Source organism: Acinonyx jubatus, chromosome A1 (genome assembly GCF_027475565.1).
Source record: "Acinonyx jubatus isolate Ajub_Pintada_27869175 chromosome A1, VMU_Ajub_asm_v1.0, whole genome shotgun sequence".
Taxonomy (NCBI): domain Eukaryota; kingdom Metazoa; phylum Chordata; class Mammalia; order Carnivora; family Felidae; genus Acinonyx; species Acinonyx jubatus.
In genome coordinates this window covers 168413061-168427069 of record NC_069380.1, presented here as the reverse complement: position 1 = coordinate 168427069, position 14009 = coordinate 168413061, and the positions used below count along the sequence as shown (strand labels likewise).

The window sequence follows — 14009 nt, the reverse complement described above, 5'->3', positions numbered from 1 at the left end:
AGGCCATATATGAAAGAAGACCCCCCCCCAAAAAAAAACTTTAATGTTTATAATGGTAGATTATTCATCCAGGAGTTTAAACACACCACAGGGATTATCACCATCCATATTAACAGATGATACTGGGATAAGTGGACTCCAATCTGTTCATTGGGTTGTAGTGATACAGCAGAAGCTCAAACCTTAAGGTACAGTGAGTTTAATTTACAGAATCATGTACATTAAGGACAGGGAAAATGACTCTGATAGGTAATCTGTGTTATATGCTCACAGATATAACTGAACAGGAATAATTTATTGCTGAGTAGGAGAAATTCCAGACATACAAGTTCAAAATAAGGTTTGAAAAGGAAAGAAAGAAAGGGCAAGCTGGCACTGACTGGTTTTAAAAATGCATCAAAAAATTTCATCAAAATCACTCCACTCCTGCCCTCATTTCTACAGATGATAACACAACAAATTATGTTGCCAATTTCCTATCTGCAGAACAACACAATTTCCTGGCTTTTTCCCCTATATTTTTAAGGGAATGGATAAACTGCTGATTTTTGGTACAAGAATGGATAAATAAATATAGATGTTAGAATTGCCACTAAATAGCCCAGATTTTAATTTTTTCCTGTTTTCAAGTGAATCAAGATGTGAGTGATGAAAAATAACAATATATAAACTTAATATAGCCTCAATATATATTTTTCAGACTAGAGTACTTTTTGTATCTTATATCCCACTATAAAAACGTAATAGTAAGCCAAAACACATTTTTATTGATTAAACTCTTTTAGAGTTAAGAAATCTAAACTCTAGAAATAACACTAAGCTAGAATAAACCAGATACCAGATATTCAAGGTCCCCTACTATTCATTTGTTATGCATTCAGGAAATAAGAAATGAATTCTCTCAACCTAGTTTAATACTAAATACTTATGTTTCAATAGATCATTTATTCTCCAAAGGATATTTTAGCATTGTTTAGGAGAAAAAGATGAACTCTGAGATTTATTTATACTTCAATCTGACGGCATTAACTTCTTTATATTCTAAATTTTCTTTAAAACTGTATTCTTTGAAAATTAATTTCCAAATTATTTTGAGTATCCCATATGAAAACTTTAATTCTATTAAAGGGCAATAGTTTTAATATATTTTAAAAAATTTTTTTTCAACGTTTTTTATTTATTTTTGGGACAGAGAGAGACAGAGCATGAACGGGGGAGGGGCAGAGAGAGAGGGGGAGACACAGAATCGGAAACAGGCTCCAGGATCTGAGCCATCAGCCCAGAGCCCGACGCGGGGCTCGAACTCACGGACCGTGAGATCGTGACCTGGCTGAAATCGGACGCTTAACCGACTGCGCCACCCAGGCGCCCAATATATTTTAACCTAAACAGAAACAGAAATTAGTCAAGTTCTATTTAAACATCAAATGTTCGTTTTACCAGGTCATTTATTTGGCCGTGGTGTCCAGAAAACTCTCTGACAATCTTCCTAGTTTCAATATCCAGAACACTAATGGAGAAGTCATCCAAGGCAAGTCCCAGAATGCCACTAGTAAGATAAACACACCAGTTTTAATAAACAAACCAACAAACCTTTCACATTAAAATCTCATAGTCGTTTTAATTTTTTTTTAATAATCAAGCATACGTGTGGGGAAATTAAACAAAATTCTGTTCCTTTACATTAAATGTATAATTTTCCCACCTGATAAATTATGTACTTACATTATGACTTTTACCAAAAACATCAAAAATAAAATCCATAATCATTAAAGGAAAAACTTTACCTGTCTCTATGTAGCAGCATCGTATTCGGAGACGAATCAAGGCTCATAGAGTGTATTAAAATTTTGTTTTTAAAGTTCCAGAACTTGAGTAATCCTTCACTACCAGTTGTAATTGTCAACTGGTTTAAGCCATCCACTGCAACACCTCTAACAGATCCTTTATGAGCTTTAAAACATACGTTAAAAGGAAAAAGACATTCAGAAAATCGCACTGCCTCTCTAAACACTACACAAAGAGTGATTCCTTCATTTAAATTTCTAAGTTCCCTCTATTTAGCTCCCTTAAAATCTTAAAATTAATCTGGATTTCAGAAGATTATTATATTGCTGTAATTAAAACAATATCAATCTGGTTGATGCCAGAAAGCTTGATTTTCTGCTTAATGAAAGGGGAAGAAAATGCAAATTTTAATTTGTATAATATCTACTTTCCTCTAATCTATCAATAACTTCATTCTATTTAAGTATTTCAACATGGTGTTTATAGTAGGTGTAATGGCAGTAACTGCTAGATAGGGTTGACGATAACCCATCTACAACCTTACCAAAATGCCTGGCACTCAAGAATTTAATAAATGCCAGAGACAGTTAGTTATTAGCCTTGTGTATTATTATTTTTTTTAATAAAAAAAGGGAAAAAATTCATTACCTTGATCCTCGCCAAAACTTCCTCGATGAATACCAGACTGCATATTATATACATCTACAGTTCCTGATGACAGACCAATTACAGCAAAGTTTCCACAAGAAGTTATATCTACTGCCTTTGAAAAAAAATTTTTTTAACACAAATTATACAAAAAATAACTAATATTTTTACTGTACTTTATGGTTTCCAAATGTCTTTTCACCTACTAATTACCTCATTAAAAAAAAAGAAGCATTCTAAATGAATTGCCTCATTAATTTTCGTAAAGATAATGTCATTGTACTTGGGTGTATAAGAAATAACTGCTTGATTCTATGTCCATTCTCTAAGAAGTATACAGAAATTATTATCCAAGAAAATAAAACATAACCAAAGTTAACTCAATTGAAATTTACAAAGTCAGAAGAATTGTATTTCAGCTGGCTTTCAATTTTAATTTATTCACAATACTGCTAAAGTCAAAGTATTCCACCGCCTAATTTCTTTACCTTACCTTATGTAATTGCTTCTACAGCAGATATAAAACTGAAAACATATCATTAGGATGGTCATCATTATTATATTAAGCTTCAACTTTATTGTCTATAAAAAGAGGCTAACAACAGAAAACATCATAGGATTGTTGCAAGAATAATATAAAATAATGCCTGTTAGGGGCACCTGAGTGGTTCAGTCAGTTAAGCATCTGACTCTTGATTTTGGCTCAGGTCATGATCTCATTATCGTGAGACTAAGCCCCATGTCAGGCTCCACACTGTGCATAGAGTCTGCTTAAGATTCTCTCTCTCTCCCCACCCCCATTCTGCCCCTCCTCCCCTCACGTGCGTGCATATGCACACATGCTTTCTCTCTCTCAAAAAAAAATAATGCATGTTAGGCACAGAGCCTAGAAGAAAGTAAGCACACAAAAAATGTTAGCTGTAATTATCGTTACCACTACTAGTACAACAGCTACTCAAAACTGTGCAGGTAAACTTAAGGGGCTTAAGATAAAATCTCTATGGTTTACAAAACAGTATAAAAGCTTAAAACTGGATTTTTGTACTATGGAGAATAGAGCATACATACTTTCAAAATGCCTTGTACAAAAGAGAATCAACTATGTAATTATACTTTGAATAAGTTAAAAACAGGTATTCACTAAAAAACAGAACAGATAAGTTCATCAAGGTTACATGATAGATCAGTACACAAAAATTAATTATATTTCAACACGCTAGCAATAAACAATCCAAAACAAAATTAAGAAAGAACTCCATAATAGCATTAAAAACAATAAGATACCAGAAAACCAAAGAAGTATGAGACTTGTACACAGACAACCACAAAATACTGCTGACAGAAATTAAGGATCTAAATAAATGGAAAAACATCCCATGTTCATGGATCAGAAGTAATATTAATATGGTAACACTCCTCAAACTGATTTACGGTATCAACAAAACCCCTACCAAAATCCTAGCTGCTTTCTTTGCAGAAATTGACAAGCAGATCCTAAAATTCACATGGACATGCAAGAGATTAGAACAGCCAAAACAATCTTGAAAAAAGAACTTGGAGGATTCAATTTTTCTGATTTTAAAACTTAACACAAAGGTACCATAGTCAAGACAGTGTGGTTCTGGCATAAAGACAGACATATAAAACAATGGAATAGAACTGAGAATCTGGAAATAAAGCCTCATATTCATGTCAAATTTATTTTTGGCAAGCACGCCAAGACTATTCAATGGGGGAAAGAACAGTCTTTTGAATAGTGATTCTGAGACTAGATATTCATATGTAACAGAATTAACTTGGACCCCTACATACATCATACACATAAATTAACTCCGAAAGGATTATAGGCTTAAATGTAATAGCTAAAACTATGAAACTCCTTAGCACAAATCACAGGAGTAAATCTTCATGGCCCTCGGTTAGGCAACAATTTTCCAACAGCCATCAGCAAAAAAAAAAAAAAAGAAAGAAAGAAAAGATAGGTTGGACTTAATCAAAATAAAAACTCTTATACTGAAAATGATTATCAACAAGAAAATGAAATGACAGCCCACAGAAAGGGGAAAAAACACTGCATATCTGATAAGGGATTTAGATCCAGAATACACAAACAGCTAATACAACTCAATATAAAAAGACAACCCCTTTAATGGGCACAGAATTGAAAAGACATTTCTCCAAAGAAGACATACAAACAATCAGTAAACACATGTAAAGAGGCTTAACACTGAGTCCGAAACACAAATCACAATGAGATACTACTATATACCAACAAGGATGGCAATAATCAAAAGAGCAATCACAAGTGTTCATTAAAATGTATAGACATCAAAACACTTATACATTGCTAATGGGAGTATAAAAAGGTGCAGCCACTTTGGAAAACAGGTTGGCAGTTCCCCACAAATGTTAAACAGAGTTGCATTATGACCTAATGATTCCAGTCCTAGGTATAAATGCAGAGAAACAAAAACATATGTTCACATAAAAACTTATGTGTGGTAGGGTCCCCTCCCTAAGAATGTGAAAACAAAACAAAACAAAACAAAAAACAAAAAACCTCAAGGCAACCTGGCTCTACCCGTACATGATAACAACATCCCTCATGACCTTGTAACATGAGACCACTTAATCAGACTGCATGTTTCTGTGTTACCATATATGGTAGACAAAGAAATAGAAAATGTACAAAACTATGCCACGTGAAGTTTGGGGCTCAGTTCTTTGGGTACAAACCCAACTGAGCCATGCTGGCACAAACAAAGTTACTTCCTGGAAAGAAAAGCCTGGGAGTCACGACTTCTTTTGTGAAAATCCTGCTACAATGCACTAATGTTAGCATTATTTATAAGAGTCAAGAAGTAGAAACAACATAAATAGCATCAACTAATCAATGGCTAAATAAAATGTGGTTTCTACACAAATGTAGTAGTGTCCACAATAAAACAAGTATGTTATAAATGCTATAACATGAATAAACTTTGAAAACATTATGCTAAGTGATGGAAAAGCCAATGAGAAAGACTATATCTTGTATGATTCCATTTACATTAAATGCCCAGAATAGGAAAATCTATAGAAATAAAAAGCAGATTGTGGTTACCTAGGTTAGGGAGAAGGGAGAGAAGTGAGAGAATAGGGTTTCTTTTTGAGTTGATAAGAATATTCTAAAATTAGACTGATTAGATTTTAGTGATGATTTCCCAATCCTATGAATATACCAAAATCACTTGACTGTACACTTTAAAAGAGAATTTTATGGTTTATAAAATATATTAATAAAACTGTTTCTTGCAAAGTAGAAGGAGGGCACCTGGGTGACTCAGTCGATTAAATGTCCAACTTTTGATTTTGGCTCAGGTCATGATTTCACGGTCCTAAGATTGAGCCCTGCGTCAGGCCCCGTACTGGGCACAGAGCCCGTGTAAGATTCTCTGTCTCTCCTTTGCCCTTCCCCACACAGATGTGTGCTTTCTCTCTCTCTCACTAAAACAACAACAAAATCCAAAAAAGAAGAAGCAACAACTCTGCAAACAAGAATATAACAATGCTTCTTTATATCTGAAAATCTGATGCAACAGAAGTGGATTAACATATTAACAAAAGCAAACAGAAACAAAATTTCTAAAGAGGAGTAAACTCTTAAGTAAACACTGGAATTTAAAAGCTGTATTTAAGGGGCACCAGGGTGGCTCAGTTGGTTAAGCGTCCAACTCTTGGTTTCGGCTCAGGTCATGATCTCACAGTTTGTGAGTTTGAGCCTGGCATTGGTCTCTGTGCCAAGAGTGTGGAGCCTGCTTAGGATTCTCTCTCCTTCTCTCTCTCTGCCTCTCTCTCAAAAATAAAGTAAAAAAAAAATACATAAAAAATGAAAGGTATATTTAAGAAAGGCTTAGAACTCAATTAGAATTTCTCTATAAGGCACTTCTCAAGAGACAAATATAAGAAAATAAAGGCTTTAAATAACTTCTATACCTATAAGTCATTAAAGAGTTAGCTAAATCTTACTCCTATATCAGAAGAAATCAAGAAAGAAAAAAACCCTTAAGATTCACATTCATTAAATATAGTTCTGTATACTCAACATAATTAAGGTAAGAAAGTTCATTGATAAATGCTGAATTCATCTTCAGAGGGTATTCTGAGTAATCCTACTTAATTAGAAAACTAAAGCAACTAATATACATCTAATTAAGCAAAACTTAACTTAAACCTAAAATAATTCTCTACAGTTGGAAAACCTAACACTATTAGAAAATAATTTTAAAATGTTAAACTGCTGTTTCAACCCATATGATCATTAATAAACTTGAGTATAACAAGATTGCCGCAGGACAATTTTACAGGAGAAAATGCTCTTCTCAACAAGCTCAAGCTCACTTACTGTTGCGGTTATGTCATCTGTCTTCAGCTCTTTTGGCTTGAGAAAGTAAGCGCCTATGGTAGATCTCTGATAGTTCCAAGTTGAACAAGACAGTTTACCTTGATGGCAAGCAATGATACTATCCCAGTCACTTTCACGAGCCTCCTCTAAAATATAATGAAAATCATAAATCAAATTATTTTTCATTCCCTCATTCATTTACCTATTACTTATTAAGAATATAATATTCTATGTTATCATTAGGCACTAGGGACTGATGGTATACAGGTAATTTCGGATAGCAATGAGCTTCTAATCTAACAAGAAATTCTGTGGGCACCTGGGTGGCTCACTGGTTGAGCTTCATTTCGGCTCAGGTCACGATCTCATGGTTCATGAGTTCAAGCCCTGTGTTGGGCTCTGCACTGACAGTGAGGAGTCTGCTTGGGATTCTCTCTCCCTCTCTCCATCTCTGTTCCTCCCCTGCTCACACACTCTTTATCTCTCAAAAATAAATAATAAACTTAAAAAAATTTTTAAAAAAAGCAATTCTGATTAGAAGAAATTATAATAAATAATGATAGTGTCTTATAAAAGCACTCAGCAAGAGTTTACAAAGAGACTTGAGGACAGTAATAAATGGCTCCCTGAAAGAAGCAGTAAAACAAACATCAATTAATTGGGGGCAAGGACACAAATAGGTTCAAGAGTAACTTGAACAAAAAGAAGTAAGTGATGCATTTCCTGAGAAGGATGGGAAGCAGACAAAGCAACTGGGGCCATATCACAAAGTCGTGAAAGCTGTATTCATAAGAGGAGATTACATCCTACAGGCAGTAAGGGGCCTCTGAAAGATTTTTAAGCAGGTGAGTAACATGATTCAGATGTCTGAGATCACTCAGGTTCTAAGATAAAAAATGGAAAGCAGGGTGGTCAAAATAAAAGTTTAAAAAAAAAAAAAAGGAAAGAAACCATCATCAGGTTGATATAAGAACCTGGAAATGGAAATGGTGCCTTATTTCTATGGTAGTCTTCACTCAACAATCAACAATTCAATTCTTTGAATGAAACACCACTCTAATAATGTAGCATATAAGGACCTCAGTGTATTCTGATTTTGATTACAATAGAACTTTATGTTCTCTGTTCTTACCTTTTTATATTAGTGACTTTCATTACACCAGACATATAATAGAATAAAAAGGGCTACAAAATGAGATACCAAATACTGTTTATTAATAGGTCTTACAGAGAAGACCAAAACCTGAAATTAAAAGATAACTGCAAATTATAAATAATTCTTTTTCAGTCTTCACATTAGATTAGTAGGCACTTGGGGTACTTCCAAATGCTTATTAATGCCTGCAAAAACATTCTTTAAAATGAAGAAAACTTAAAAATAGTAGGAAAAATAGAAAAACAGAACTTCTTGGAATACAGTGTTAAGTTACCTACCAGCTGCAAATTTTGTGATGGGTGGAAGCCTTACTGACAAGGCATTCTGAAGTCCTTTACGTTTGACTCTCTTCTTATTTATTAATCCTGGAGTTGAGGGAGAGAAGAACATAGCTATGGATCCTTCTTAATGAAAAATGAACATAAAAGAGAAGCAATTCTTTGTCATATAACTACACAGCTCAAAATACTCTTATTTAAGTTAGGAACCAAATAAAGATGATGTTTTAACCACTATTACTTAAATCATTTTTGAAATTTAGTCTATATAATTAGATAAGAAAATAAACTATGAGATATAAATAATTGAAAAAAAGGTTAAAAAATCATTTTTTACAGATGACACGATGGTAATATAGTCATGTCAATCAAGAGAAACAACCAAATAATTAGAATAATCATTTTATTGGACAAAATACAGAACCAATAAAAAAAAAGTGAGTTCTACAATGCAGTAATATTTAAGATCACTATAATTATTACTTGGTAATTATAACATATTACATATTCTTATATAGTAATTACTAAATACTAAATATTGCAGATAGAAATATGATGAACAAAGATTACATCTATAACACTAGCAAAAAAAAAATATTAGCATATTATAAAAAAATACATAAGATACCACTGAATAATCTCAAATATGGAAGACCAACAGGAGGAAAACTAAAAAACAAATAAACAAACAAACAAAAACTTCATTAAAGCACTAAGGAAAATAAAAAGTAACCTGAATGAGGATATATCATATCCCTAGATGTGAAGATTCTTAAAGATATCGAATCTCTCCAATTTAATTTCTAGAAGTATTACTTTGAATGCTGATTAAAGAATGATCCTTAAAAAAAAAAGATCTTGTAACTCATCTGGAAGTATATACAAACATGAATAGCCAGGACAGTAGCTAAAAAGAGGAGTAATTATGAATAAAACTGAAAAACATTTTTTTTTATTTATAAAATCTTTCAAATACTGGAAACTATGGGAAAAGATACAGAATAAAGTAAGTTCTTTCTGTAAAAAGATGGGACACTGCTTACTTCGATGCCTTCTCTAATGTCCCTTCCATGTTTAAAATCCTGCACTCTACACATGGCTCAAGATAAGTCATTGATGTCTTTTGGGTGGCAGCAGTATGTTTTTAACCACCCAAGCTGTCTAATTCTTTTCCATAACCTTATAGCAGCACCTCAACCACTTCTACAGCAACACTGATGTTAAAAATCGATTACTCTTCCATACAGGGTTTTTTTAATTTTATCCAAGAAAAAAGGAAATTTATCAATGAAACCTCATCTGGTTGTCTCACAGTATCTTGAAACGTTTCTTTTGTGACCAGTAGCTTTTTTTTTCGTCTTGCAAATGACCTACCATGTCCCAAACTCTTGTTAAATTTTTCATGTATTGTGGAAAATGATTGAAGAGTTCCATCTTGACCTGTTGATATATGTAGAAAATACCTATCAAACTTCATCAAAACAATGGATCATTTGAATGACAGATCTTAATGATTCTTAAAACTTGAAGTTACAGTTTGGGATACTTTAAAAGGAGAGCTAAATTGCAACTACTTCATTATAATATTCACCTGTACAAAGAATGCCATTTAGTAAGAACCAAGGATAATATGAGTTACTAATCATTTTTAGCAGATTATGAGACTTGGCAAGGGCCACAGTTTCAGAATCCAGCCACCTGTCTGTGAAGATCAGTAAATAAAATAACATTCTAAATGAAGATAGTATCTACAGTGCTTCCTGAAGTTTTCAAAAAGAATCTCCTCATTTACTCAGATTTCCAAATCACTCAAATTCAAATCTGAATCTGAAAATTCAATACCAAACCTAATAATTATTAAATACCCTGCTCTCTATACTTTCTGGGATAAACTAATAGGATGAAGCAGAAACTCACTTGCACTAAGAATTTGCTGTCCGTTTTGTCCATAATATCTGATTTTGGTAAGAGGAGCACTATGTCCCATTCTGAATCTCAAAAGCCGGCCTTCACCTGTAGGACCATCAAATATCCATATCTGCCAAGAAATAAAAAGGTAAGGTTCTTTCACAATGTGTTAAATGATTTGTAAGCAGTCAGATCATCTTCTACACCTATCAACTGGCACTGGGTAGTGCTGACTCTGGAGAAGGGGCTGGGGAGAGATGAACTGTAACTCTTTTTCACTTCACTGCAATCATGTAACCTGCTGTACTTTTGTTTCATCTATACCATTACCGTATCCCATTTTCCTTTCATCTTCTAGGTTTTAGGCTGATACACTAAAACAGGCTTGCAATAACCCCAAGGGTAAAAGCCAGGAAAATGATAACAACAATAATAATACCCTCAGAGCATTGTCGGCACCATTTGTGACAAGAAGGGGCTCTCTATGGAGAAATGTCAGTCCGGCAATCGCTGTAGAATGAGCATTTCTCATCTGATTGATTAACTTTTTGTCTTCTAGATCCCAGAGTCCAATATGGCCACATGGGCTTCCAGCTGCCATTATTGGATGACCATCTGTTATTAAAAATAAAATACATTAATAAAAACATGCACCATAAAACAACCAAACGTAACAATTCTTCTCTCCATCCCTTTAATCCATAAACAAAGGTTAGAAAAAACTATGCACCAATAATCTATCCATATTCCTATGGCTATTTGTAATGCAGTATTTCACTTATTTCTATTAAATACATTAACTTGCAAGAAAACATCCACTTGGAAAATTTCTATAAGCTTCGAAGTATACATTTTAAACATTCTTAACTCTTACTAATAATTAAGTTAAAAGTTACCTGTACGAAATGAAATTGAAGTAATAGGTCCCCAGTCTTGACGAAACTTCATTAATGTTTCATTGAATTTAATGTTGTGAATGATAACCTGACCTGACATAAGACCAACAGCAACAACATCCACAGCTGGTGCCTGAAATTTAAATTACTCACTTTTTACTCTTAATCAAAATAGCTTCAATAATCCTGACGTTATGCATCATTAATTATGTAAAAGAAATAATAGAATATCTTCTTGAGGATGGCAAAAAAAAAAAAAAAAAAAAAAAAGAACAAAAAACAACCTAGTAAGTATTACCATTCTAGCATACTTCGATTGCTATTTCACATGGCAATATTTAGGAATGATTTTTTCAAGTTACTTCCCAGCTTCAAATCTGGTAGTCACCATCAATCCCCTCATTCCTAAAACACAGCTGACTCAGTAAGAAAACAGCCATAAAAGAAAAGGAATCTGATGTATGAAATCACTACAGATCAGTGACTGGAAAGAAACAAAAGAGATACAGCTCTTAGAAAACATAAAAAGGCTTGCCATATGCCTGGCAACATAAAAGGCCAACTACAAAGGAAGTGAACCGTTCTTTATCCAAGGAAACAAAAACCTATAAAACATGTTAAAAGGCAAAAAAGTCTTAGGATTAGTCTGTCCCAGCTCTAATATTTTATGAATAGAATCTTCATTTTATCAATGGTCTTATATACAGGCTCTATAATAAGTTTCTCTATTTTAGCACAGAAGATCAATGTTCAATACCATTACAGAATAGAATCACTCTAACCATTTTATTAATCTACCATCATGTGACCATGATGCATGAGACCCTGGGGATATTAAAACAAGTATGATTCCTTGCCCTCAAGGGACCTAATCCTCTGATACCTCTGGGGTCTTATGGGTAGGCAAAAGCACAGCAAGGTTGATGGTATTGAGAGAGAATGAAAGAATGAATAGAAGTTGGGCAGGTATAAGCAAGAGCTATTCAGAAGGACAAGGATATACTGGCAGTATACATGTCCAATGTAAGATTCTCTGCAGACCTACATCATTCATACATGTTCCACAGTCTCATGAAAACAAAAGTTATTTATGGAAAAGTGCAATTAAAAATGTTAGGATTCGGGTCCCAATTATTCCAAGCTACAACCTTCAAAATTAGAACAAATTTCTCTGCATGACCTACAATCTCCCTTGCTTTACTGAACAACTAACTCACCTCCACCATCTCCACTCTGCACAAGGCACTGGACTACATGCTTACAAAACGATTGGTAAACATTGTTCCATAGCAACTATAGGTTTAGAGCCTAATTCCAGGTAAAAAGATTTCCATAAATGTTTATAGGCAAAGGCATTATTGTTTTCAATGACATTTCCAAAACACTACCTTTTAGGGCAATATTTATAAAAATAAACTACTTTGTATATTATTTTTGTCTTTAGGTCTAAAAAATATGGTTGACCCCTAAAACTGAAAGATCACACTACTAACTTCATTTCTTCTCTGACTTAACAAAAAAATACTAACCTGCTGAAGAGCTGTGACTCCAATTTTCCATCCCAGAAACGTATACAGAAGCTTACTACAGGAAGAAAAGTAGTTGAAAGTTTTTATTTTTTAGGGAAACAAAATCGACTATATATTAAAAAGCAAAATAATAATGGGTCATATTTAAGTTGTTTCTCTGACCCACAGTATTCTAAGTATATATATATTAACTTATTTAATACTCAAAATGATTCCATGAGGTAGATATTATCACCATTATCCAGATAAGAAAATAAGAAACTTAATTATGTGAAACAATTAAGCTAAGGTTCTATGGCTAATAATTCATAGAGCCCAGACAGACCAACTCCAGATCCTATGCCCCATGCTGCTAGTAACTACTATATTATGTGAACTCTTTAAGAAATAGAAAAAAAATACAAGCTAAAAATCATTTTATATTACAGACTATGACAAAAAACCATCTTAGAATGTAGGTGGATCTTGTTTTTTCACTGCAATGTGTTTCTAGAAAAATATTACCAATGGGAATATAACTATGATACTTATGTTATATAACTGTCACATGACAATAGTGATGCTGCTCTAAATTACAGAATCAAGCCACAAATGATAAAGAAGTCCATGAAGAAACAGATTCTGAAATTGTTATAATGATATTCAATAAAGTATTAAATCATATAGTAAATTTAGTAAATGGGCACAGATTAGTTACTCAATGATTATCCAAGGAATATTTAATGTAAAATAGTGTGTAAACATCACATAAAGAGCCTCAATATATAATGCAGGAACAGAGACAATACTTCTGTCATTATCCCTAAACCTACAAGGGTATGTAGTCAATATTTGCTTGAATGAAAACACTGATTTAAAACTACGAACTAGGATAAATGTTAAACCTTTGATAATCTTATTTTCCCTTTCAAATTTATGAGGGATTTAGAAAGTACAATTTGGATGGTCAAATATTTTTGTCTTTTTAATGCTATACAAAGATTGAACTATCACTTTTTTCTCCGGATAAATGTTCAAATAACAGGTGGAGGTATTCAAAACCATTTATCTAGCCCTCCAGCTATACCAATAATATTATAGTAAATGTCCATCAAGTTTGTGGTTGATAATACAAGGACTTTTACCCTAAAAATGATTCCTAAATGCTAGCACTAAATTAATACTGATTGACTTTGCTTTCTCCTACTTCTTCAGTTTATTGAAAACTAGATGCTGTCCAGTGACCAACACATAATTATTTTCTTATGTTACTTTACTAGAGTCTTCTCTATAGTTACATGGATTCTTTACAGATTAGGGCCATTAGTATATACTTTTAAATGGATACTTATGAAGCTGCCTACCATATGCCAGGACCACATGCCACCTTTTGCCTATGTGATACCGTGAGTAACAACACCAAAAGTAGGTATACTTATAGAA

At 33.3% G+C, this 14009-nt stretch overlaps 1 protein-coding gene across 2 annotated transcripts in view; it reads right to left on the bottom strand.

Annotated features, from left to right (window-relative positions):
* The window catches only part of WDR36 (WD repeat domain 36), a 42705-nt gene that overhangs the window by 17916 nt on the left and 10780 nt on the right, over positions 1 to 14009 (bottom strand). For both annotated transcript variants that reach the window (XM_015073013.3, XM_053225667.1), the window contains exons 6-15: positions 12588 to 12642; positions 11059 to 11191; positions 10602 to 10777; positions 10172 to 10292; positions 9629 to 9694; positions 8255 to 8341; positions 6821 to 6966; positions 2437 to 2551; positions 1788 to 1953; positions 1441 to 1549 (exon numbers count right to left, since the gene is read on the bottom strand). In XM_015073013.3, coding sequence (XP_014928499.3) covers positions 1441 to 1549; positions 1788 to 1953; positions 2437 to 2551; positions 6821 to 6966; positions 8255 to 8341; positions 9629 to 9694; positions 10172 to 10292; positions 10602 to 10777; positions 11059 to 11191; positions 12588 to 12642 — 1174 coding nt within the window. The remainder of the gene's footprint in view (positions 1 to 1440; positions 1550 to 1787; positions 1954 to 2436; positions 2552 to 6820; positions 6967 to 8254; positions 8342 to 9628; positions 9695 to 10171; positions 10293 to 10601; positions 10778 to 11058; positions 11192 to 12587; positions 12643 to 14009) is intronic.